Genomic DNA, 27,178 nt, shown 5'->3' with positions numbered 1-27,178 from the left:
GGCACCCAAGTGGGACCTCCACCCTGAAGGGGGTGTGACCAGATGCAAACAGCCATCATCCCCTCACCCAGGCTGGCCAGGCACCCCAGTGGGGACCCCCACCCTGATCCAGGACACCCTTCAGGGCAAACCAGCCAGCCCCCACCCATGCACCAGGCCTCTATCCTATATAGTAAAAGGGTAATATGCCTCCCAGCACCGGGATCAGCGGAACCGAAGGACTCCTGAACCCGGGATCAGCGGAGCTGCAAGGCCTCCTGGCACTGCAATCAGCGGAGCCACGAGGCCTCCTAGCACTGGATCAGCGGAGCCTCCCAGCACCAGGATCAGTGAAGCAGCAAGGCCTCCCAGCACCGGGATCAGAGGAGCAGCGAGGCCTCACTGCCCCTGTGTCAAGCGCAGCCGCAAGGCCTCCCAGCACTGGGATCAGCGGAGCAATGAGGCCTTCTAGCACCGGGATCAGCGGAGCAGCAAGGCCTCACTGCCCCTGTGTCAAGCAGAGCCGCGAGGCCTCCTGGCCCCTGGAGCAGCGTGACAGGGGTCAGCGCCCAAACCCCATGATTGCCCTGCGGTTGTGTGTGACAGGGGGTGGGGCCACAACCTCCCTATCCGCCCTGCTCTGTTCGTGACAGGGGAAGGCGCCCCAACCTCCTGATCAGCCCTGCTCTGTGGGTGACAGGGTACAGCGCCCCAACCCCCTGATCGGCCCTGCTCTGTGTGTGACAGGGTGTGGCGCCCCAACCCCCCCTGCCCCCACAGGCCCTGCTCTGTGTGTGACAGTGTAGAGCCATAACCTCCCCATCGGCCCTGCCCTGAGTGTGAGAGTGGCGGTGCCCCAACGCCCTGATCGGCCCTGCTGTGTGTGACAGGTTGCGGTGCCACAAGGCCCCCCCCACCCCCACGGGCCCTGATCTGTGTGTGATGGGGTAGAGCCATAACCTCCCCATCGGCCCTGAGTGTGACAGTGGCGGCATCCCAAACCCTGATCGGCCCTGCTATGTGGGTAATAGAGGGCAGCGCCCCAACACCCTGATCCGCCCTGCTCTGTGTGTGACAAGAGGTGGTGCCCCAACTCCCCTATTGGCCCTACTCTCTGAGTGGCAGGGGGGAGCTCCCCAACCCCCTGATCGACCCTACTCTGTGCGTTGAGAGGGTAAGGAGCCCCAACCCCCCTGATGGGCCCTGCTCTGTGTGTGACAGGGGGCAGCGCCCCAACCCCAGGATTGGCCTTGCTCTGTGCGTGACAGGGGGTGGCGCCACAACCTCCCCATCGACCCTGCCTTGAGTGTGACAGGGGCCGGTGCCCCAACCCCCCAATCGGCCCTACCCTGAGCGTGACTGGGGGTGGCATCGCAACCTCCTGATCCGCCCTGCTCTGTGCATGATGGGGCGGTGCCCCAACTCCCCAATCGGCCCTGCTCTGAGCCCGACCAGGGGCTGCACCTAGGGATTGGGCCTGCCCTCTGCCACCCGGGAGCGGGCCTAAGCCAGAAGGTCCTTATCTCCCGAGGGGTCCCAGACTGCGAGAGGGCACAGGCCGGGCTGAGGGACCTCCCCCTTCCCCCTGAGTGCACAAATTTTTGTGCACCGGGCCTCTAGTCAAATATAAAAGACTAATGGTGGCAGAATAAGAAAGATATATTCTATCTCTGGCTTAAAACATGTTTTTATAAGAATGATTTCTAGATTTTATTTAACTGTTCTTTATTTTGTAAAGGTTTTGGAATCCAGGTTTCACTAGCAATTTTCTTCAGTTTGCATTTCCCACTGTTCTCTTTACCATCTTACATTATGTAAGATTTTAAACATAGTGCAAAACACTTATAATTTATATTTATAACTAGAGGCCCGATGCACAAAATTCATGCAAGGGCTCGGCCCTCACAACCCCGGCTGCCTCGGCCAGCCCTTGAAGCCCGGGCTTTGTCTGGAAGGTCATCCGGATGGTCATTCTGCTATTAAGTCTAATTAGCATATTGGCTCTTTATTATATAGGACTAGAGGCCCAGTGCACAAAAATTTGTGCACTGGCAGTGGGGGCGGGGTGTCCCTCAGCCCCACTTGTGCCCTCTCACAGTCTTGGACCCCTCGGGAGATAAGGACCTTCTGGCTTAGGCCCGCTCCCGGGTGGCAGAGGGCAGGCCCAATCCCTAGGTGCAGCCCCTGGTCGGGCTCAGAGCAGGGCCGATTGGGGAGTTGGGGCACCGCCCCGTCATGCACAGAGCAGGGCGGATCAGGAGGTTGCGATGCCACCCCCAGTCACGCTCAGGGTAGGGCCGATTGGGGGGTTGGGGCACCGGCCCCTGTCACACTCAAGGCAGGGTCGATGGGGAGGTTGTGGCGCCACCCCCTGTCATGCACAGAGCAGGGCCGATCAGGGGGTTGGGGCACTCCCCCCGTCACACTCAGGGCAGGGCCGATGGGGAGGTTGCGGCTCCACCCTGCCACACACAGAGCAGGGCCCATGGGAGGGTTGGGGCGCCGCACCCTGTCACACACAGAGCAGGGCCGATCGGGGTTGGGGAGCTCCCCCCTATCAGGCACAGAGCAGGGCCAATCAGGAGGTTGGGGCGCCTTCCCCTGTCACGAACAGAGCAGGCGGATAGGGAGGTTGTGGCCCCTCCACCTGTCACACACAGAGCTGCAGGGCGATCAGGGGGTTTGGGCGCTGGCCCCTGTCACGCTGCTCCAGGGGCCAGGAGGCCTCGCGGCTCTGCTTGACACAGGGGCAGTGAGGCCTTGCTGCTCCGCTGAACCCGGTGCTAGAAGGCCTCATTGCTCCGCTGATCCCAGTGCTGGGAGGCCTTGCGGCTGCGCTTGACACAGGGGCAGTGAGGCCTTGCTGCTCCTCTGATCCCGGTGCTGGGAGGCCTCGCTTCTTCGCTGATCCCACTGGGGTACCTGGCCAGCCTGGGTGCAGGGCTGAGGGCTGTCTGCAGCTGGTCACACACCCTTCAGGGTGGGGGTTTCCACTGGGGTGCCTGGCCAGTCTGGGTGAGGGGCTGAGGGCTGTTTTCAGGCTGGCGGGGACGGAAGCTCCCAACCGCTCCTTTTTTTCTTTTCCTGTTTTTATTCTGGGCCAGCTTTAGCTCTGAGGCTCCAGCTCTTATGCCTCCACCGCTGAAAGTAGGTGTCTTGTTTGTTTCGGTTCGAAACAATGTATAACTCCAGCTCTGACTCCAGCTCTGAGATCACAGCTTGCTGAAAGCTGGTTTCTGGTTTTTTTTTTTTTAGCTTCTATGTTTGTTACAATGTTCAAACTGCAGGCTCAGAGGCCAGCAAGGCAGGCGGGGAACGTTGGTTTCCTCCGTCACTGAAGCAAGCAAGCCTCATGTTAGTTTCAAGCTGCCTGGCTGCCGCCGCCATCTTGGCTGGCAGTTAATTTGCATATCACCCTGATTAGCCAATGGGAAGGGTAGAGGTCGTACGCCAATTACCATGTTTCTCTTTTATTAGTGTAGATCATAAATATGATTGGTGCCCAGTAGGGAAGCTAAGTAGTTAACAGCCTATGGGGGAATTCTGACAGCCAAGCTTCTGTTTTCATACTGGTGCCCACTTTATAAGGGGGCTGGGAATATGAACTTCCTGACAATGGCAGCTGATCAAGAGAGGCATCTAAACAGAAGTCTGAAAAACAACTGGGGAAATTTTCAGAGCACTGATTTTTACCCTTTTACCTATTAAAGCAAGCAAGCAAAGTTTCCCATAAAAATTTAAAAACAGCAAAAGTATCATAGAAATCCCCCATTTTGCCTGGCTACTGTAGGTCAGTGGTTGAGCACTGACTTATGAACCAGGAAGTCCTGGTTTGATTCCAGGTCAGTGCACATGCTGGGGTTGCAGGCTTGATCCCTAGTGGGGGGGCATGTAGGAGGCAGCTAGCAAATAATTCTCTCCCATCATAGATGTTTCTCTCTCTCTTCCCCTCTCCTTCCTCTCTGAAATCAATAAAAATATACTAAAGAAAAAAAGAAATAAAGAAAGAAAGAACCCCCCAGTTTCAATCTGCAAAGCTCTACTTCAAGCCAATTCCTAATGAATTTCAAAGAGAACTAATGTATGGGCAAGAAAGGCTGATTCCAGAAGGGATCTTATACATATTTCACAGTGTCTTTCTCTTGACTTTGCTGTTTTTCCATATGCTTTAACTCTGTTAGTGGGTTGCTGGAAGTAAACAGAAAACTTATGGAATTCACAATTCTAACATGTTCAAGGCAGAACAGATAAAGCATAAGTCCAAAAATGAGTTAGGATAAAGTTTTAGGACTTTATTGTCTGACCTTGTTCATTTTTCTACTTAACTGCACAGGCTTATATCAGTTACTTAGACTTAAGTCTAAATATCTGCTAGTTAGATGGGTAGGTGAGGATGCTTGGCTCCCATTGCCATGGTAACAGAGCTTCTCAAGTCCTTGAGTTTTCTCAGAAAGTTAACTATTTTCTTTTTGCCATAAAGGTTCAAAGCAAGCTAACTACATAAGGGCAAAGGACAGCACCAGGTAGGGGCATTAACACGTTCCTCTTGATACAGATTCTTAGAGTGCAAAATAAGAAATACTGAAGTAATTAAATGAAACTATTCAGTCTCTGAATGGCAATAGAGAAATTCTAACTAAACAGTGGTAATAAAAAGCATCAGCATTTTTCCATTACTGAATACATTACTCAGCATGAAGAGGTCCTCCTGGGGCTCAGATATACTTAAACTGCTCCAAGGACTGCTCAAGGGATTAAAATCATAAAGATTTTATTACCTCTTCATTAAAAGAGTCTAATTTTTTCAGGCTGTCATTTTGTCATTTCTCATAAATTAAAGGAGAAAGAAAATTATTGTCTCTATCTTGGTCCTTACATGAGATGTAGACACTTTCTTGAATAACACTGTACTGACTTCTGGGTCTAGCTGCCTGGTTTTGGATTTGAGAGGAGCAAGAATGCCCTTTCCTTTGACTTTTAATTCTATATATTGTGCAGAGAGTGAGAGAACAGAGGTCCTTCTAAACTGAACCTATTTTGCTGTGACCGAGGCTCAGGGCCAGAATTTCATGTGATAGGCTTCTCGTAAGTGCCCTTTGCTCTATCTAGAAAATGGGCTCAATATTGTGTGCCGGGCTATAGTGTCCCACTGCTATACAGAATGGCTTGAATGGCTTTCAGGTCAGGAATTCTTTAGCTTTCTTTAGTATCTGCCTTGGTAACAATTTCTTAGGAATCCAAGTTCCATTTAGAAATACAATAGGTTTCTTACTATACACAAACCATATCCTTTCTGTCTTAACTGGCAACAAATTTTGCTGACATCTCAGATAACCCGGCACATTTTAGCTTTCAACACTGTCTAGTTTATTTCATAGTAGAGGCCCGATGGACAAAATTCTTGCAAGAGTAGGCCTTCCTTCCCCCGGCTGCTGGCACTGGCTTCTCTCTGGCACCTGGGACCCAGGCTGCTTCCTTCCTCTGGCTACCTGCAGGCACCTGGGACCTGAGATGGCTTCCCTTGGGCCAACCACAGGCACCCGGGACCCAGGCTGGCTTCCCTCAGGCCCACCCGCAGGCACCAAAGACTCAGGCTGACTTCCCTCCAGCTCCCACTTTGCCAGGAAGGACGTCCGGAAGACGTCCAGTCTAATTAGCATATTACCCTTTTATTGTTATAGATAGTTTGGCATGTGCTGCCAAGAATGCTAGACTGGGATACAGAGGCCTGGATTTCATTCCTGCCTCTAATCCAGTGGTGATTCTGGGGAAGTTCTTTCCTGTCTTAAGCAAGTCACTTTCCTCACCAACAAAATGAGGTCAGTTGAGGGATTTTGAGATCTTAGTATTTTTAAGTAAGTTCAAAGAATATTCTATTAACATTTATCATTTTACTCCTAATAATCATGTATTTAGAATCTATGATTTTTTAGGCACTTAACAAGATACGTGCTGGTTTATAGCTTACTCATAGCTCTCTGCTCAACCCATTTTACCCACACTGAAGTGCTCCCATAAAACTTGGGTCATCTTTAAGTCCTGATTCATTTCCTCTTTCCATGGGGCCTTCTGTGGCTGCTTTTTACTCATAGTACTTTCTTATTTTTCTGAACTCCTATTATACTAAACTAAAGGCCCGGTGCATGGATTCGTGTACATTGAAAGGAAATTAATTAAAAGAAGGATTTTGAAGGCCAGCTGGAGGGGAGAGGGGGGACCACAGAAGGTTGGCTCCAGGGTGTGTCTGGCCCATCTCGCCAGTCCCAATTGGCCGGACCCCAGCAGCAAGCTAACCTTCTGGTCAGAGCGTCTCCCCCCTGGTGGTCAGAGCGTGTCAGTGCAGTCGAACAGTCAGACACTTGGCTTTTATATATATAGACTAGAGGCCCGGTGCACAAAAATTTGTGCACTGGCGGGGGCGGGGTATCCCTCAGCCCCACTTGTGCCCTCTCACAGTCTGGGACCCCTCGGGAGATAATGACCTGCTGGCTTAGGCCTGCTCCCGGGTGGCAGAGGGCAGGCCCAATCCCTAGGTGCCTGCCCCGCAGCCCCTGGTCGGGCTCAGAGCAGGGCCGATTGGGGGGTTGGGGTGCCGCTCCCTGTCACACTCAAAGCAGGGTCGATGGAGAGGTTGGGGCGCTGCCCCGTCACCCACAGAGCAGGGCAGATCAGGGGGTTGGGGTGCTGCCGCCTGCCACACACAGAGCAGGGCCCATCAGGCGGGTTGGGGCTCTGTACACTGTCACACACAGAGCAGGGTCGAACAAGGGGTTGGGGAGCTTCCCCCTGTCACCCACAGAGCAGGGCCAATCACGGGGTTGGGGAGATCCCCCCTGCCATGCACAGAGCAAGACGGATCAGGAAGTTGCGATGCCACCCTAAGTCACGCTCAGGGTAGGGCCGATTGGGGGGTTGGGTGCCACTCCCTGTCACACTCAAGGCAGGGCCGATGGGGAGGTTGCGGCTCCACCCTGTCACACACAGAGCAGGGCCGATCAGGGGGTTTGGGGAGCTCCCCCCATCAGGCACAGAGCAGGGCCGATCAGGGGGTTGGGGCACCTTCTCCTGTCATGAACAGAGCAGGGCGGATTGGGAGGTTGTGACCCTGCCCTCTGTCACACACAGGGCCGCAGGGCAATCAGGGGGTTTGGGTGCTGCCCCCTGTCACGCTGCTCCAGGGGCCAGGAGGCCTTGCTGCTCTGCTGATCCCGGTGCTTGGAGGCCTTGCGGCTCCGCTGATTCTGGTGCCGGGAGGCCTCGCAGCTCCGCTGACCCCCGGTTCGGGAGGCCTCGTGACTCCGCTGATGCCAGGCTGGGAGGCCTCGCAGCTTCACTGATCCCAGTGCCGGCAGGCCTTGTGGCTCCGCTGATCACAGGCCGGCAGGCCTTGCGGCTCCTCTGATCCCAGTGTTGGGAGGCCTTGCGGCTCCGCTGATCCCAGTGCCGGGAGGCCTCGCGGCTCTGCTTGACACCGGGGCAGTGAGGCCTGGCTGCTCAGCTGATCCCAGTGCTGGGAGGCCTCGCAGCTCCACTGATCCCAGTGCCGGCAGGCCTTGTGGCTCCGCTGATCCCAGTGCCGGGAGGCCTTGCGGCTCCGCTGATCCCAGTGCCGGGAGGCATCGTGGCTCTGCTTGACACCGGGGCAGTGAGGCCTGGCTGCTCAGCTGATTCCAGTGCTGGGAGGCCTCGCAGCTCCACTGATCCCAGTGCCGGCAGGCCTTGCGGCTCCGCTGATCCCAGTGCCGGGAGGCCTCGCGGCTCTGCTTGACACCGGGGCAGTGAAGCCTGGCTGCTCAGCTGATCACAGTGCCGGCAGGCCTTGCGGCTCCGCTGATTCTGGTGCCTGGAGGCCTCGTGGCTCTGCTGATCCCGGGTTCGGGAGGCCTTGTGGCTCTTCTGATCACAGGCCAGGAGGCCTCGTGGCTCCACTGATCCCAGTGCCGGGAGGCCTCACGGCTCCGCTGATCCCGGTGATGGGAGGCATATTACCCTTTTACTATATAGGATAGAGGCCTGGTGCACGTGTGGGGGTTGGCTGGTTTTCCCTGAAGGGTGTCCCGGATCAGGGTGGGGGTCCCGCTTGGGTGCCTGGCCAGCCTGGATGAGGGGATGATGGCTGTTTTCAGCTGGTCGCACCCCCTTCAGGGTGGGGGTCCCCACTGGGGTGCCTGGCCAGTCTGGGTGAGGGGCTGAGGGCTGTTTTCAGGCTGGCGGGTGACTGAAGCTCCTATCCTCTCCTTTTTTTCCTTTCTTTTTTAATTCTGGGACTTATTTACGTTCTATGGCTGTCACTGGAGCTGAGAGCCAGCTTTAGCTCAGACCTCGGCTGCTGAAAGCAGGTTTCTGGACTTTGTTTACCTTCTGTATTTGAAACTTTGTTGTGACTCCAGCTCTGAGATCCCGGCTGACTGAAAGCAGGTTTCTGGGGTTTTGTTTAGCTTCTATATTTGTAACAATGTTTCTCAGAGAGCAGCTGAGAGGCCGGCAGTGTGTGGCGTCAGGTGGGGAACCTGGCTTCCTCCATCACTGGAGCAAGCAAGCCTCCCTCACTGCCTGGCTGCCGGCCGCCATCTTGGTTGGCAGTTAATTTGCATATCTCTCTGATTAGCCAATGGGAAGGGTAGTGAAGTTACGGCTAATTACCATGTTTCTCTTTTATTAGATAGGACTAGAGGCCCGGTGCACGAAATTTGTGTGGGGGAGGGAGGGTTGTCCCCCAGCTCAGCCTGCACCCTCTCCAACCTGGGACCCCTTTGGGGATTTCCTACTGCTGGTTTAGGTCCGATCCCTGTGGGAACAGGCCTAAACCGGCAGTCGGACAGCTCTATCATAATCTGGGATTGCTGGCTCCCAACCACTCGCCTGCCTGCCTGCCTGATTGCTCCTAAAAGCTCCTGCCTGCCAGCCTGATCACTCCCTAACCACCCCCCTGCCAGCCTGATCAATGCCTAACTGCTCCCCTGCTGGCCCGGTACGCCCCAACTGCCCTCCCCTGCTGGCCTGGTCACCCCTAACTACCCTTCCCTGCCAGCTTGGTTGCCCCTAACTGCCCTCCCCTGCTGGCCTGGTTGCCCCCAACTGCCCTCTCCTGCTGGCCTGGTCACTCTTAACTGCCCTCCCCTGCTGGCCTGATTGCCCACAACTGCCCTCTCCTGCCAGCCATCGTGTGGCTCTGGGTGCTGCCATCTTTGAGGGTGTGATAGTCAATTAGCATATTCCCTCCTTATTGGCTGTGGGCACAACCATCTTTGAGGACAGGGCAGTCAATTAGCATATTCCCTGTTTATTGGGTGTGGGTGCTGCCATCTTTGAGGGAAGGGCAGTCAATTAGCATAGTCCCTCCTTATTGGCTGTGGATGCCGCCATCTTTGTGACAGTGTGAGGGTTAATTAGCATATTCCCTCTTTATTAGCTAGGATGCTATATGTAAGTAAATCAGTGTGTAATGTGAGCCCTGAGGAAAAAAGACACCGACTAAGTAGGGCTCTTGGGTTTAACTGGGCTAAAATTTTAGTAAAAGGTTAAAGATTTATATGCTCTGAAGAGAAGCCAGAGTATGGGCTCAAATTAAAAACACACACAGATTATAGCAGCCATTTCTACACGGAGGCCCTCTCATGCAAACCTCTCTTCAGGGAGAAGCCTGCACTTAACTGCCTGTCTGCACTTTCTTGATCTAAGCCAGCCCTTATAAAGGAGTTCTTGAAATCCTATTTCAACCAATAGGACTGAGGTTTCCCCCATCCAATCGGACTTCAACAGCTTCGACCAATCAGAGTGGCTGTAGTCTGACCATTCAGGAAATGCCTTTTGGAGCAATCAAACTGCAAGGATTTGGAGTCCTCAATGCATGGGGATGGACCAACAGAGACCAGGAGCACATACTACTGTCCATATAAGACAACTCCACTCTGGCTCTGGAGGCTCATTTTCCTTTTCACCAAAGATTGAAGACTGCATTTCTCTGGCTAAACTGAAACACTGAAAATGTCTCACTGGCACAGAACAGAACAGACCAAAGCACAGTAGAGCAGATCAGTGCAGTAGAAAACAGATCAGCAAGGAGCAGAATGAAGCTGTGTAGCCGGAGAGGGGCCTGGCTGTATCACAACTGAGCTGTTTTCTACTAAATAAAGTTTCCTTCTTCACCTCATCCCAAATTAGGAATTCTTGTTGGTGCTAAATTGGCACCAAACATCAGTTACCAGTAACTATGTTTAATAACTGTCAAATCAGTTTTTTATTACAACTGTTTTGAAATTACCTAGTTTACTGAAGATATTATTCAGTGAAAAATAAAAACAGAAAAAGTGAAGGTCATTAATTGGGTCAATAACCTTACTAAGAGAGCTTTATCCTGATGTAGGGTCTATAAATCTATTCATTTGAGAAACTACTCTGGCTCTCCACCTACTCCTTCCCACCCCCCATTCTTTTTTGTGTGTGTGTTTTTTTTTTTTTATTAACATATGTCTATTCCTCAAACAGGGAAATCACAGAGAGACTTATTCCTTTTCATAAATGATAGAAATTCATACCATACTAAAGAATGTATTTTAATAAAAAGCTTCATTTCTCAAATCATCAGCAGCTTCTATGAGTGACTAAATCTACTAAATCTTTATGGACTGCAACTATCAACGTTAGTGAAGACAAAAATGTCAAATATGGTTTGGCCAGCAAAATCCATAGTGATGAAAGAAGCCAGTAATTGATGAGAAAGTGTTATAGATTACTGTCTGAATCCTCTTTTTAACCATTAGGAATAAAGAAGCTAGAAAGAATGCTTTATAGGAAAAAAAGAAGTAGAGAAATGCCATGACACTGGTGGGGGGGGGGCACACGGAAAAAGAGAGAATAAATAATCATACAAGTATGCGGCAATATGGAAAACTTCCAACACAACACAATTATGATTCAAAATATAAAGCATACAGAGACCTCTGGTCAAGTTGGTAGTATAAGTAAGTACAGTACTTTTAACCTCCCACAACCACATAAAAATTTCACCTAAACTGCAGAACAACCATCATTCAGAACCGCCTAAAGTCTAGCTGAATATCAACACTAATAAAAGAGAAAAATGGTAATTGGCGTACGACGATACCCTTTTCATTGGCTAATCAGGGCTATATGCAAATTAACTGCCAACTAAGATTGGCAGTTAACTGCCAACAAGATGGCGGTTAATTTGCATATATAGGCACAATGCAGGGAGGCGAAAGGGAAAGCAGGAAGAAGCCCCCTGCCACTGACAGTGATCGGAAACCCAGGGGGGAGCTAAGAGCTGGGGGGCAGGGCAAAGGTGGCCCTGGGGCCGCCTTTGCCCTGCCCCCCAGCCATGATCGGAGAATCAAGTGCCTTTTCCGCCCTGGCCAGTGATAGCAGGAAGTAGGGGTGGAGCCAGCGATGGGAGCTGGGCACGGTCGAAGCTGGCAGTCCCAGGAGCTAGGGGCCCCTTGCCTAGGCCTAAAACGAAGCCCACGATTGCGGGGCCGCTGCAGCTGTGGGTCCCCGCTGCCCGGGCCGGACGCCTCAGCCAGAGGCTTCCTGCAGGGGTGGAGCCACGCAATCGCGGCGCCCCCCGCTGCCACTGCAGGTCCCTGCTGCCCGGGCCGGACGCCTAGGCCAGAGGCGTCAGGCCTGGGCAAGGGGCCAATCCTGCGACTGGAGGGTGATGGGGGTCAACGCCTGAGGGCTCCCAGTATGTGAGAGGGGGCAGGCTGGGCTGAGGGACACTACCCCCCACACACACACCCAGTGCACGAATTTCGTGCACCGGGCCCCTAGTAATTCCTATAACTAAGGAAATAAGAAATAAGCCACATCTAGACTAGTAGGAGGGGTGAAGATGAGGAAGGGGCCGGTCCCATTCTGAAGTTCAGTGCTGGAGCAGCAGCTTGAAAGGCACCAAGGGACATATGGGGAGGAAATGAATTGTCTGGCTTCACGATGAGGGCTGGGGAGGCAGTTTCTCTAAGACAAAAGTACTGGTAAAGACCATTGTTCCTTTGCTGAGCTCTGCCCCCACAGAGCTAGTAGGGTGAGCACTATATATGATTCTCCATCAACCTGGCTAACACTATTTGTCCTGCCCTGGTAATTTCCTGAGATTCTGCCCCACCCAATTTGCAGGCCCACCCAAATCATTCCCAGTGACTTTTTCATACAAATGGCCTCTCTTGGCTCATGTTTGGGACTTTCCTAAAATCTCTTTAAAAAGCAGCATCTGGTCTCTGCATACCCCATACCTCTTGCTAAGTGGCCCCAGGACTGTCACTAGCAGTAGACAGCCCTGGTTCGCAGCTTTACCTTTCGCAGGCACCTTCAAGTCCAACACAAGTAGCAGCCATCTGCAGATTACTCTGTAGTTCATGCCAGGTGGCTCTGGGCAGGGTACAGGCAGTGGCTGACCTTGGCTCAAGTGTCCATTTGGTGGAGAGCTTGAGGCCATACTGATTACAGTCCGATTATCTCTATGAGCTACATACTTGGTGAGGTCCAAAGCCCCACTGGAAGCCTGCTCTGTGGTGCTGATATCTGCACAGCAGCTCCTCTACTATAGTTACAGCTGGTCCTTGCAGCCCATTGGCCTGCAAGGATGTTCCAAAAGCAATCAAGGCTCAACTACAACAGGAGGGTGCACAGAGCTCACATGTGGGGGTAGGGGGCACCTGGAAAGCCTGGCTCAGGTGACTGGGAAGACTGTGCTGCTAAGGCTTAGCAGCTAAGCCCTATAGGACACCTACTACATAAGGCCACTCTACCAATACTGAGATGTAGTAGCTCTATCTAATACATAGAAGCAAACATAGGGAAGCAGCCAAAATGAAGACACAAAGAACCATGTCCCAAATGAAAGAGAACAGAACTCCAGAAGAAGAACTAAATGAAATGGAGGCAAGCAAATGACCAGATATAGTGTTCAAAACAATGGTTATAAGGATGCTCAAAGAACTTAGTGAGAACTTCAACAGCATAAAAAAAAGGATATGGGAACCATACCAAAAAAAGCACACAAATAGTCAGAAATGAAGAATACATTAACTGAAATAAAGACTACATTACAGGGAATCAACAGTAGAGTAGATAAAGCAGAGGATCAAATCAGCAATTTGGAAGTAAGAAAGCAGAAAACACCCAATCAGAACAGCAAAATGAAAAGAGAATTTTAAAAGAATGAGAATAGTGTAAGGAGCCTCTGGGACAACTTAAAGCATACCAACATTCAAATCATGTTGATGCTGGAAGAAGAGAGAGCAAGAAATTGAAAACGCATTTGAAAAAAATGATGGAAAACATCACAAACATGGTGAAAGAAATAGACATACAAGTCCAGGAAGTGCAGAGAGCCCCAAACAAGATAAGCCCAAAGAGGCCCACCCCAACACATGCTAATTAAAATGCCAAAGGTTAAAGACAAAGAGAAATTCTTAAAAGCACCAAGAGAAATGCAGTTAGTTACCTACAAGGGAGTGCCCATATAACTGTCATCTGATTTCTCAACAGAAACTTCTCAGGCCAGAAGGAACTGGCATAAAATACTCAAAATGATTAAAAACAGGAACCTATAACCAAGATTACTCTACCCAGCCAAGCTACATTTACAATAGAAAGACAACTAAAGAGCTTCCCAGACAAGAAAAAGTAAAGGACTTCATCGCCACCAAACCAGTATTACAAGAAATATTAAAGGCTCTTCTTTAAGAAAAAGAAGAAAAAGAGATCAAAATTATGAGTATTAAAATGACAATAAATACATAATTATCAACAATTGCTTTAAATGCAAATGGATTAAATGCTTCCATTAAAAGATATACAGTTACAGAATGGATAACATAACAAGACCCTTATGTATGCTGTCTACAAGAGACTCCAGACCAAAAGACAAACACAGATTGAAAGGGATGAAAAAAGATATTTCATGAAAATGGAAACAAACAAAAAAGCTGGGGTAGCAATATTTATACTAGACAAAACAGACTTTAAAACAAAGACAACGAAGTAACCAGTAACTCCACTCGGAATATTTATCTGAAGACCCCAAAACATTAAACTGAAAGACATATATATCCCTATCTTTACTGTAGTACTATTTACAATGGCCAAGATATGAAAGCAACTTGGGTGCCCATCAACAGATGAATGAAGAAGTGGCATATGTGTACAATGGAATATGATTTAACCATAAAAAAAGAATGAAATCTTGCCATCTGCAACAACATAGATGGAATCTAAAGGTTATTATACTAAGTGAAATAAGTCAGACAAAAACAAAAGCCAGATGATTTCATTTACATGTGGAATGTAAAGAACAAAATAAATGAATAAGCAGAACAGAAACAGACTCATAGATACAGAGGAAATTTTGATGGTTGTCAGATAGGAGGGGAGTTCAGATGGGTGAAAAAGGTGAAGGGATTTAGAAGTACAAATTGGTAGTTACAGAACAGTAACAGGGATGTAAAGTACAGCAAAAAGAAATCCTATATAATAAAAGAGTAATATGCAAATTAACCATCACTCCATCACGAAGATTGTGGCGGCCATGGAGCTGGAGTGAGCAGGAGGCTTGAGTTGCCCCGGCGATGGAGGAAGCCAAGCTTCCTGCCTGCCCTGAGCTCTGCTTAAGGCTACAAAGTTTTAATTATAGAAAATAAATAAATCCCAGATACCTGCTTCCAGCCAGCATGGCCTCTGCTCAAGGAGGGGCTGGGAACCTGGGTTGCCAGGGGCAACCCGGCTTCGAGCAGGACCAAGGCAACAAAGTTTCAATTATAGAAGTTAAATAAATCCCAGATACCTGCCTACAGCCTGCGGGCGTGGCCACCCTGAAAACGGCCCTCAGCCCCTCACCCAGGCTGGCCACACTCCCATGGGGTGAGGGTCCCCACTGCAAACAGCCATCAGCCCCCTCACCCAGACTGGCCAGGCACCCCAGTGGGGACCACCACCCTGAAGGGGGTGTGGCCAGCCTGAAAACGGCCCTTAGCCCCTCACCCAGGCTGGCCAGGCACCCCAGTAGGGACTCCCACACTGATGGGGGTGTGACCAGCCTGAAAACAACCTCAGCCCCTCACCCAGGCTGGCCAGGCACCCCAGCGGGTCCCCCAACCTGTTCCAGGACACCCTTCAGGGCAAACCAGCCGGCCCTCACCCGTGCACCAGGCCTCTATCTACACTAATAAAAGACAAAGATGCTAATTCACTGTACTTTCGCTACACCCCCCAGCCAAACAAAGAGTATGCAAATTAACCCAAGAAAGATGGCCATTAAATTTGCATACTGCAGGTGAGGCGGGCAGTGCCAGACACCACCTGTGGGACCGGGCCACAGATCGGGGACCAGGGAGGCGGGGTGGCCAGCGACAGAAGCCACCTGTGGGATCCGGTCCACAGATCGGGGACCGGGGAAGTGGGGCGGTCAGCGCCAGACGCCACCCGGGGAGGCGGAGCTGGCGATAGCCCCGGCCAGAAGCCTGAAACCTGGGCAGGGCCAGAGCTGTTGATTGCACAGGGCTGGGGGTCCCCTGCCCAGTCCAAACACCCCGGCCAGAGGCCTGAGGCCTGGGCAGGGGCAGAGCGGGCCAACGGAGGGGGCTGGGGGTCCTCTGCCCAGGCATAATGCCCGGCCAGAGGCCTGAAGCCTGGGAAGGGGCAGAGCCTGTGATTGGAGCAGGCTGGGGGTCCCTTGCCCAGGCCTAAGGCCCCAGCGAGAGGCCTGAGGCCTGGCTAGGCGATCGGAGCAGGCTGGGGGTCCCCTGTCCAGGCCTAATGCCCTGGCCAGAGGCCTGAGGCCTGGGTAGGGGCAGAGCTGGCGATCGCCTGGGGTTAGGGGTCCCCTGCCCAGGCCTAACACCCCGGCCAGAAGCCTGAGGCCTGGGCAGGGGTGGAGCCTGTGATCAGAGCAGGCTGCAGATCCCCTGCCCAGGCCTAAGGCCCTGGCCAGAGGTCTTAGGCCTGGGCAAGCGATCGTAGCAGACTGGGGGTCCCCTGCCCAGGCCTAACGCCCGGCCTAAGGCCATAGGCCTGGGCAGGGGCCAAGCCGGGGATTGGTGTGAACTACAAAGGAAACACATTTTCTGACCGCTCATTGGCTAAGCTCCCTGTATGCCACTGGTAATATTCTTAGTAACTTGGGTAATAAGAATCCAAGAAGGTGATGTAGGGTTTTTCCACCTCAGTCCTGGAGAAAAATTGAAGGTTTGCTGCTGGAGGGGCTAAGAAATATCATATCCTGCCCTAGCTGGTTTGGATCAGTAGATAATGCCTCAGCCAGCCTATCACAGGGTCTGGGTTCAATTCTGACCAAGGGCATGTACCTAGGTTGCAGTCTCTTCCCTGGCTGGGGCCCAGGTCAGCGCTCATGCAGGAGGCAACCAATCAAAGTGTTCCTCTCACTTTGATGTTTCTCTCTGTCTTTCCCTTTCTCTTTCACATTCTCTTAAAATCAATGGAAACATCCTCAGGTGAGGATAAAAAAATAATAAAGAAATGTCATATCCTATGAAAGACACATCTTGAAAATGCCTAAAGAAAGTTGTCATTTTTTCATGGTGAAGGGACTGGAGTCTGTGTTGATGAAAACACCTTGGTGGCTGCGGTGACTGGCTTCAATAGTGGGGTGATGGGCCTGGTGCCTTCCCCTGATCAGCCCGGTCGCCTCGCACAAAGGGAGGCCAGACTGCAGCTTAGGCCTGCTCCCCAAGGGGAGCAGGGAGCAGGCCTAAGCCATCAGTAGGACATCCCCTGAAGGCTCCCAGTATGTGAGAGGGGGCAGGCTGGGCTGAAGGACCACCCCCCTAGAGCATGAATTTTGTGCACCTGGCCCCTAGTCCTATATAATAAAAGGGTGATATGCAAATTGACCCTAACAGCAGAATGACTGGTCACTATGACACACACTGACCACCAGGGGGCAGAGGCTCAATGCAGGAGCTGCCCCGTGGTGGTCAGTGCGCTCCCACAGGGGGAGCTCTGCTCAGCCACAAGCCAGGCTGAGGGCTGCCAGCACAGCGGTGGTGGTGGGAGCCTCTCCCGCCTCCTCAGCAGTGTTAAGGATGTCCAACCGCAGCTTAGGCCTGGTCCCCGCTGGCAAGTGGACATCCCCCGAGGGCTCCTGGGCAGCCAGAGTGATGTCTGACTGCCAGCTTAGGCCCGATACCCTGGAGAGCAGGCCTAAGTCAGCAGGTGGACATCCGCCGAGGGGTCCCAGACTGCGAGAGGGCACAGGCCGGGCTGAGGGACCTCCCCTCCCCCGAGTGCACAAATTTTTGTGCACCAGGCCTCTAATCTATCTAATAAAAGAGTAATATGCAAATTAGTAGGGGACGCCAGCAGGAGCCGGTGGGCTGGCTGCAGTGCCGCAAGAGGCTGGGGATGTGACGCTGAGGCTGCGTCAAATAAAATAAAATGTGTTCACCTGCCCTAAAGCACAAACATCCCAGCAGAGAACTCAATGCAGGTTAATGTGTAATCACAATGATTACACAATAAATCACAATGATCACACAGTACTGATTACACAATAAACTGATTTTCACTGGAAAAAAATAACATCTTCATTTAAAGATGCCCCAGTAAGGCTGCTGAGGCTTTCATCTGTCCCTTTCTACACCAAAGATGACAGGGTTCAAGGAGGAAGGGCTCCAGTTTCGTTTTCTGAGCATCCAGCTAGGAGGCCTCCCTGGGGCGGCTCTACCCTCTGAGACCTGCACAGGATAGGCGCTCCGCTCTGGCCTGGGAGCCCTCAAGGGAGGTGCAGTGAAGTGCTTTCCCTCCAACCCCGCTATCCTTGGGAGTTCAGCGCTGAGGGTGCTCTCCCTGGGAACCCAAAAATCCGCTTCCCGGGGTGACTGTGCAGCAGCCAGGCCTGGCGAGCCATGGAGAGGGAGACCTAACCATGCGGATGTGTACACTGGCGGAGGCCACGCAGCTGCCATAGTTGAAGTCGTCCTCGATAGATGACCAGGTAGTGGGGATTGGAGTCGGCCATGTCAGCAATGGAACCCCAGCTCCCCACCGAATGACTAGAGCACATGGACCTCAATGGTTCTCACTCACTTCCTGAGCAGCAGGTCAGCCCCCACCAGGGATCAAACCTGAAACATATGTAGGTGCCCTGACAGAATGGAACCCAAACCTTTGCTGTGGCAGAGGGGCTCCGACCCATGACAGGGGCCAGGGCACAGCAGATGGGTTTTGTTGAGGGGCCCTGACAGGTAGTGTGCAGCACTGTGGGTTAGAACCTCCTCCTGATAGAACAAGGTTGGGGGTTGGATCCCTGGTCAGGCCACAAACAAGAAGCAACCAAAGAGAGCATAATAAGTCGAACAACATACTGGTGTTTCTCTTATTCCCTTCCTCTCTCTAAAATAATCAATCAATAAAAATAAACCCTCTGGTTTGCAGAGTTGCTAAAACAGAAAGTGAAGTCTTATCCCTTCCTGTTCATCCAACAAATACTTCATATGGTCCTTCAATAATCACACTGGGGATGGGTGTTTGTTTTGGTTAATCCTCAGTGAGGACATTTTTGCATTGATTGTTTTTTTTTTTTTTTTTTTACAGAGAGTAGAAGGGAGGGAGAAAGACAGAAACTAATGTGAGACACATCAATTGGTTGCCTCTTGCTGAATCCCCGACCAGGGCCCTGGATTGAGCCTGCAACCCAGGTACGTGCCTTTGATCGGAATCCAACCCTTCAGTCTGCCTGCAGAAGCACTATCCACTGAACCAAACCAGTGTTTTTCTTCTTTTTAAGTCCTCCTCTAAGATATGTTTTTTTCATTGATTCTAGAGAGGAAGGAAGAGAGAAAGAAAGAGAAAGAGAAAGATCAATCAGTTGCCCAAGTAACCCCACAGGGATGGAACCCAGAACCTGTGTATGTGCCCACACTTGGTATCGAACCCATGATCCTTTGGTGTGTGGGAGGACACTCTAACTACTGATCCACACTGACCAGGGCCTGGAGGTACATTTAAAAAAATTTTTTTTTTCAGATCTGCCCTGGCCAGGTGTCTCAATAGTTTGGAGTCTCAAACTGTACACCAAAGGATTTCATGTTGGATTCTAGGTTAGGGCACATACTTAGGTTTAGGTTAGATCCCGGTGGGTCAGCAGGTGCAGAGGCAGGCTACCGGTATTTCTCTGTCACATGAATGTTTCTCTCTCTAAAAATCAATTTTAAAAACATCCTCAGGTGAGAATTAAAAAATATATTTATATATACATATTAAAAAATTTTTAGATCTAATATTTTATTTGGTTCTTTTTAAAATTTTATTTTTCATTTACAGTTCATACTCAATACCCTATCCTATATAATAAAACCCTAATATGCAAATCAACGAAACGGTGGAATGACTGGTCGCTATGAACTGACCACCAGGGGGCAGATGCTCAACATAGGAGCTGCCCCCTGGTGGTCAGTGCGCTCCCACAGGGGGAGCACCACTCAACTAGAAACTGGGCTCATGGCTGGTGAGCACAGCGGCAGAGGCAGCACCAAGGAGCAGCAAGCTGAGCGGTAGGGAGCAGCAAGCAGGCAGGTGGTACAGAGCGAGGGGTTCCAGACTGCAAGAGGACACAGACCGGGCTGAGAGACCCCTCCTCACCCTCAAGTTCATGAATTTCGTGCACCGGGCCTCTAGTATAAATATTATTGCATTAACTATGTATGGTATCAGATGGGTACCAGATTTATCGGGGGTGATCACTTTGCAAGTTATATAAATGTCTAATCATGAGATTGTATACCTGAAACTAATATAGTATTGTATGTCAACTGTAATTTAAAAATAAAAAAGTGAAATATAAAGCATACAATTTTTCAAGTCAAAAAAATTCATAACATCTCGTAGAGCACAGAGATGTCATATATAAGTACATTTAAATTGGATTTATATGAAGAATAAAATGCTAATATTTATTATGTTGATCATTTTATAATTCATGACAAAATCAATTTATAATAAATCTTTTTGAGTCTAAATGTTTTCCCAGTGTTCTGAAGGTCACCAATACCAAATTATGAAAACTACAACTCCAAGATAAATAAGTGAGTATTTTGATAAAATGATTTCCTTGATTTAGTAAAAAAAACCAAAAACCAAATACATATGAAAGAATACATCAGAGCCCTGGCTAAGTGACTCAGTTGGCTGGAGTGTCGTTCCATACACCAAAAAATTATGGGTTCAATTCCCAGGTAGGGCACATATCTAGGCTGTGGGTTTGATCCCCAGTCGAGGCAAGTACAGAAGGCAATTGATTGATGTTTCTCTCTCTAAAAATCAATAATCATATCCACAGGTGAGGATTAAAAATAAAAGAATACATCAGAAAATTCTTTTTGTATAAATTTCCACTGTTATTTCAATAAATCAGTTTTGTATAACAATAAATAAGTCCTTGTCCTGGCCAGTATGGCTCAATTGGTTGGGCATCTTCTTGTGCACTGAAACGTTGCCAGTTCTCGATTCTTGGTCAGGGCACATTCCTGGGTTGTGGGCTCCATCCCTGATAGAGGGCGTGCAGGAGGCAGCCGATTGATATTTCACTCTTACAATGATATTTCTCTCTCCCCCTCCCTTTCCCTTTTTCACTCTCTAAAAATCAAAGTATTTTTTTGCAATTAAAAATAAATAAATAAATAAATAAATAAATAAGTCTTTATGGATGGCCTTATGCAAGGGTGTCATGCTAGGTGATATGGGGTTGGATACAAGATGGAAACTAGACTATGCATGCCTTCAAAGAAATTACAATCCTAAAGTTTGAATAATGGAAGCACTTCAATAACCTCAATGTCAGGCCAGATTAGCTACATGCATAAGAGAAATAGAGCTGTGAGGGTTAAAGGAAATTGGAGGAAACAGGACAAACTTGAAGGAGGAAATGGAACCTTATGACCAGAATTCTGAGAGGAAGAATGGGATGATGTGGGGGAGGGATGGATGGAAAAAATGATCAAGGGAGCCCTGACTGGTTTGGCTCAGTGGATATGGCGTCGGCCTGCGGAATGAAGAATCCCAGGTTCGATTCCAGTCAAGGGCATGTACCTTGGTTGCGGGCACATCCCCAGTGGGGGGTGTGCAGGAGGCAGCTGATCGATGTTTCTCATAGATGTTTCTAACTCTCTATCCCTCTCCCTTCCTCTCTGTAAAAAATCAATAAAATATATTTTTTAAAAATGATCAAGGGAAAAATAGTATTGTCATGAAAAAAAGAATATGAGCATAGGCATGAGATAGAGAAGGATGGGGTACTTGGAGGACAATGAGTTGTAAGTAAAGGCTTTTAAGTTCATAAGATATATATGGGAAATATGGGAGCTAAGGTAGTTGAAAAGGGTAGTTGGGACTGAACCACAGAAGACCCTAACTGTTGAGTTTGAATGTGATTTGGTAAGCAATGAGGAGTCCCTAAGCATTTTAAGACATATAATTACAAATTTTATTTTCTTACCATATATAATTGTGTGCCATATAACACTGTTTTGGTAAACGAAGGACCACATATACAATGGAGGTAAACATACAGTCTAAGTGTGTGATAGGGTAAAACCTCCAGGTTTGTGTAGTATACTCTTACGATGTTCCCACAATGTGTCTAGTGACACATGTCTCAGAATGTATCCCTGTTAAGTGGCACATGGCTGTATTAACCATAGCCTATATATATATATATATATATATATATATATATATATATATATATATATATATATATTTAAAGCTCTCTATGCAGCATAGCTAACACACATAGGCCTAATTCTATATTCACACACAGGAACATAGGTCTATTGATGAGGTTGAAACAAATGGAGGGGAAAAGGCCAAGTAAACAAATGTGTGCCAGTGAGGAAAGGAGGCACAGGAATCAAATATTGTCACTTGTGTTATATTGACACTGTAGCTGAATAGTTCATTTTAACCAAGTGCTGGATTCCTTAAATAACAACTTGTTTTTGAGAGTCAGAGTAAGGTATTTGATGATGATGAACTATGGTCCAATTTTAGCTTTCAGCTATTCTTCATTTTTATATCTCACTCCAAATCCCAGCCATCTTCAGCATTTAAAGCCATTAAAATTCTTGGACCACAAGAAAAGACTGAAGTTAGGGGTTGAATAGTTCAAGAGCACACCCATGACATAAGTGTCTGTCACATACTATAATTCCCTGAGCTAAAGCAACTAACCAAATCTTAATTATGGAATAGGAAATACTGTGCCATTAATTAAAGAAAAAATAAAAGTCCAATAGCATTTCAAAATTTCAAATAACATTATATATATGTGTGTGTGTGTGTGTGTGTGTGTGTGTGTGTGTGTGTGTGTGTATACACTAGGGGCCCAGTGCACCGTGAAAAGGAACTGTAGGATGCGAGGCTGTAGTGGGCAAAGGGGCAAATCTCAGTCCATCCTCTGCGCCCCTGCCCAGCCCTTCCTGCCCTGGCCCGCTGTCCCCTGTTTGACAGCAGCTCAGCTCCCGCCACCGCTGCTGCTCCCATGTGCTGATGGCACCAGCCCCACTCGCACCCACTGACAGTGCAGAGTGATTTGGGCTGGTGCCAGCAGCGGGTAAGAGAGGTGGCTGCTGGCCGATCGCCCCTCAGGAATAGGGGGAGGTGGAGAAGCCCTGAGGGGCGATTGGGGCCAGCAGCTGCTGCTCGCATCCGCTGATGGCCCCGAGTGATCAGGGCCGGCACCAGGCGCCAGAAGCAGATGCAAATGGTGGCTCCAGTGCTGGCTGTGGGTGCGAGCGGGGCCAGCACTGGCAATGAGTACAAGCGGCGGCTCTGGTGCCGGCAGTGAGTGCGAGCACCTGGTGGGACCACGGCATGTGGGAGCAAAGAATTTTCAGTAATCACCAGAGGCTCACTCCGATGACAGCAACCGGTGCCCCGCCGTGGTCTGGCGCCCCGCTCACCTGCTCTACCATCTCGCTACATCCAATGCCTGCCATGTTCAGCACTCTGCCGCCTGCTGCAGACGCCTGCCATGTTCTGCGCGCACCTCCTGGTGCGTCATAGCAACTGGTTGTTCGGTTGTTCCATCATTTGGTCTATTTGCATATTAGGGTGTCATATATAGATAGATAGATAGATAGATAGATAGATAGATAGATAGATAGATAGATAGATAATGTAGAAAAAAAACGAATTACCTCATGATCATGAGTGGCCTGTCTGGCTGCATCTAAAAAATATGAAAGAATAAGAAAACATTAAGTTAAAAAAGCAAAATAGAGCAATAATTAGACCCAAGGAAACAACTGTGCCAAACCACAAAAACTACTGGTATATGTAGGCTAGCACAACATATGATATTTTCTCTTATGGCTTTGTTAACCAGTTAGTCAGTATTTATTGGTTACAATTAGACACAAGAGAAACAGCAGACACAGTTCTTACCATTGAGGAGAATACAGTGAGAAGGTGAATAGGAAACATATGCCAAAGGTTGTTTGCACAACATTACAGTTTTGCAAGCAAAATGCCCAAAGTGTGAGAAGATGCAATGACTAAGGAATGACAGACTAGTTGTGGGTGAGGTGTCTTTGCAGCTTTTCCTGAAGAAAGGGAACTTAAAGCAATACTTGTAAGGGTGGGAGGAACAATTTTAATGTAGAATAAAAGATCCATGATGACCAGGATCTTGTCTATCTTGTTCACTGGTGCTTTCTTAAAGGCTAGGTGAGAGGCTGATGTGTAACAGGAGGTGCTCAATACATATTTTTTGAATGCACACATACGTGAATGCATGAATGAAAAGGATGATTATCTGAGGCTGTGAGAAATGACATATAAAAGGTTTAGAGGTGTTAAGGCAAGGCAGTTATGTGGTTTAGTAGACAGACTTGTTTAGAGACAAAGAAATAACTATACTAGGAATTAGAAAAAAAGCACAGACATCTAAAAGGGGTTTTGGAGCACAAGCCAGACTGTTGATACTGATATGGAAACCAATTGGAATTTATAAATCAGAGCAATGTGATTTTAATAAAATTCCAAGATGATGCTTATAAGTGAATATAGTATAATAGAGGAATGATAAAAACATATATTTTATATTTATCACTCTAACAGTAGGCTTTGTGACGCTCATCACACATAGAAAACTACAAATATATTTGGTTCTGGTTCTGATACCTTGTCTTTGAGATTTGCCTTTCTGACGGTCCTGGGTTTTCCTACTGAAGACCTTGTAGGCCTCAGTCTTCTGATACTGCTCCAGTTCCTTCATGTAACGCTCCTTATCTCTATCTGCTTCATCAAGGTAGCGCTAGGAAAGAAATGTGGAATTATTTTAAAGAAACAGATCTTATTTAGATAAAATATCAATGAGCTATTTGAAGAACACAGAGGCTAATTAGAACATGGTAAGAAAAGTATATGGGGAATAAGCTTTAAAGGAGAATTAAAAATGTCATATAAAATAGTATAATCTCTAAATTGTAAAATAAATAGGTGATTCTGACTTTTTATAGACTATTTCCTTTGACTTAATGAAGACAAATTCTACTGAGGTAATTCTTATAACAAATTCACAAGATGATGATTATAGTTATTTTTATAAGCCTATATATATAATTCTACATGGCCTCTAGAGTCCTCAAGATGACACCACATAGACACATTTAGTGCTCCCAGGAGAAAGGATGAAATATTACTTTGTTTCTCTAATTCCCCACCCCATTCTGAGGGAATGATCTCATACATCGATTGGCCTTTTAAAAGCCAGAAGAGTGGAACACTAAAGCCAGAAGACACAAAGAACATTAAAAAGATGACCCCATTCTATGGGCCTAAAATAGACTACTGTGAGAGAGCTTATATCTACATACTTTGTGCTATTCATTATTTAAACAAAGTCCACTGATCTAGCATAATTTTGTTTAATGCCTATTCTTTTCATTCATCAATTAGGTTTAAGAAATAAAGTGTAAAAATACTGTTTCTAAATAAACATAAATTATAGTCAGAAATTATGTTAGAGAGGGAGGAACCAAGATGGCGGCATAGTTTAACGCCAGAGATTGCTGCCTTGAACAACCAAATCAAAACACACCTAAAAGACGGAACAGACATCATCCAGAACCACAGGAAGGCTGGCTGAGTGGAAATTCTACAACTAGGAGTAAAGAGAATATCATACCCAGACTCAGAGGAGGCGCAGTGCTGAAGTGAAATACTCAGGTACGGAGTGCGCGCGGAGCGGGCTGGCGGCAGAGGGCGCAGTTGGTGCTTTCAATGGGGAGGGAGTCTCAGATTCTGAGCTCCAGATCCGGGCAAGTCTCTAGGGACCCAGACTCAAACGGGAGAAGCGGGACTGTCTGGCTTCAGTCCGAACTCGAAGGCAGCTTTCTCTCCGAGGTTTGCAGTGGTTGCTGGGACTCTGTGAGGCAGAGCCCCTAGGGACGGAACTAAGAGCCGCCATAACTGTTCTCTCCGGCCCACCCTGTTGATCCCGAGCCCAAGCGACCCACCAGCCCCGCCCAAGCCCTGCACAGAGCCATTTGCCAGATAGCCTCAGGCAAAGGCTAGATTAGCACCTCCTTAGAGGACAGAAGTTTTCCCACTGCAGACACAGCTGATTCTCACAGCCAGCTGGCCTGGAGGTCAAATCCCCCTAGTATTAACTACAACAATCAAGGCTTAACTACAGGAGGACTGCACACAAAGGCCACTAGGGGGTGCACCAAGAAAGCATAAAAAATGCGGAGACAAAGAAACAGGACAAAACTGTCAATGGAGGATATTCAGTTCAGAACCACACTTTTAAGGTCTCTCAAGAACTGTTTAGAAGCCGCTGATAAACTTAATGAGATCCTCAACAAATCTAATGAGACCCTCGATGTTATGATAAAGAACCAACTAGAAATTAAACATACACGGACTGAAATAACGAATATTATACAGACTCCCAACAGCAGACCAGAGGAACACAAGAATCAAGGCAAAGATTTGAAATGCGAAGAAGCTAAAAACACCCAACCAGAAAAGCAAAATGAAAAAAGAATCCGAAAATACGAAGATAGTGTAAGGAGCCTCTGGGACAGCTTCAAGCATACCAACATCAGAATTATAGGGGTGCCAGAAGATGAGAGAGAGTAAGATATTGAAAACCTATTTGAAGAAATAATGACAGAAAACTTCCCCTACCTGGTGAAAGAAATAGACTTACAGGTCCAGGAAGCACAGAGAACCCCAAACAAAAGGAATCCAAAGAGGACCACACCAAGACACATCATAATTAAAATGCCAAGAGCACAAGACAAAGAGAGACTCTTAAGAGCAGCAAGAGAAAGAAACTCAGTTACCTACAAGGGAGTACCCATACGACTGTCAGCTGATTTCTCAACAGAAACTTTGCAGGCCAGAAAGGAATGGCAAGAAATATTCAAAGTGATGAATACCAAGAACCTACAACCAAGATTACTTTATCCAGCAAAGCTACCATTCTGAACTGAAGGTCAGATAAAGAGCTTCACAGATAAGGAAAAGCTACAGTTGTTCATCACCACCAAACCAGTATTATATGAAATGCTGAAAGGTATCCTTTAAGAAGAGGAGGAAGAAGAAAAAGGTAAAGATACAAATTATGAACAACAAACATGCATCTATCAACAAGTGAATCTAAGAATCAAGTGAATAAATAATCTGGTGATCATAATAGAATCAGGGATATAGAAAGGGAATGGACTGACTATTCTTGGTGGGGAAAGGGGTGTGGGAGATGCGGGAAGAGACTGGACAAAAATCGTGCACCTATGGATGAGGACAGTGGGTGGGGAGTGAGGGCGGATGGTGGGGCGGAAACTGGGAGGAGGGGAGTTATGGGGGGAAAAAAGAGGAACAAATGTAATAATCTGAACAATAAAGATTTAATTAAGAAAAAAAAGAGAATCCAAATACAAGGATGGATGAAGAAAAAAAAAAAAAAGAAATTATGTTAAAGACCTTGTTGCACACAAAAGCCAAATGTAGAGAACACCCAAATGGCCAAATCTGGGACAATTTAGTACCAAAATACTTAAGTACAATAATAAATTATAAACCATTGAGAAAAAAATTCCTATGTCTATAATAAATAAGTATCAACCACATAAATATACAAATGGGGAAGGAGGAGGGCTCTTGCTTAGAGTTGAATGTTGAGGGCCAACTGGTAAGTGGGAAATGAGTGCTAGGG

At 48.2% G+C, this 27,178-nt stretch overlaps 1 protein-coding gene across 1 annotated transcript in view; it reads right to left on the bottom strand.

Moving 5' to 3' along the window:
* Window positions 1-24,615, bottom strand: part of HMG20A (high mobility group 20A) — a 55,659-nt gene extending 31,044 nt beyond the window's left edge. Inside the window, exons 1-3 of the mRNA XM_059690403.1 lie at window positions 24,583-24,615; window positions 24,136-24,268; window positions 23,151-23,182 (exon numbers count right to left, since the gene is read on the bottom strand). Of these exons, the coding sequence (XP_059546386.1) occupies window positions 23,151-23,182; window positions 24,136-24,268; window positions 24,583-24,615 (198 nt within the window). The remainder of the gene's footprint in view (window positions 1-23,150; window positions 23,183-24,135; window positions 24,269-24,582) is intronic.
* Between the last annotated feature and the right edge of the window lie 2,563 nt (window positions 24,616-27,178).

Source organism: Myotis daubentonii, chromosome 1 (assembly GCF_963259705.1).
Source record: "Myotis daubentonii chromosome 1, mMyoDau2.1, whole genome shotgun sequence".
NCBI classification, from domain to species: Eukaryota; Metazoa; Chordata; class Mammalia; order Chiroptera; family Vespertilionidae; genus Myotis; species Myotis daubentonii.
This window is presented reverse-complemented; position numbering and strand designations above follow the sequence as displayed.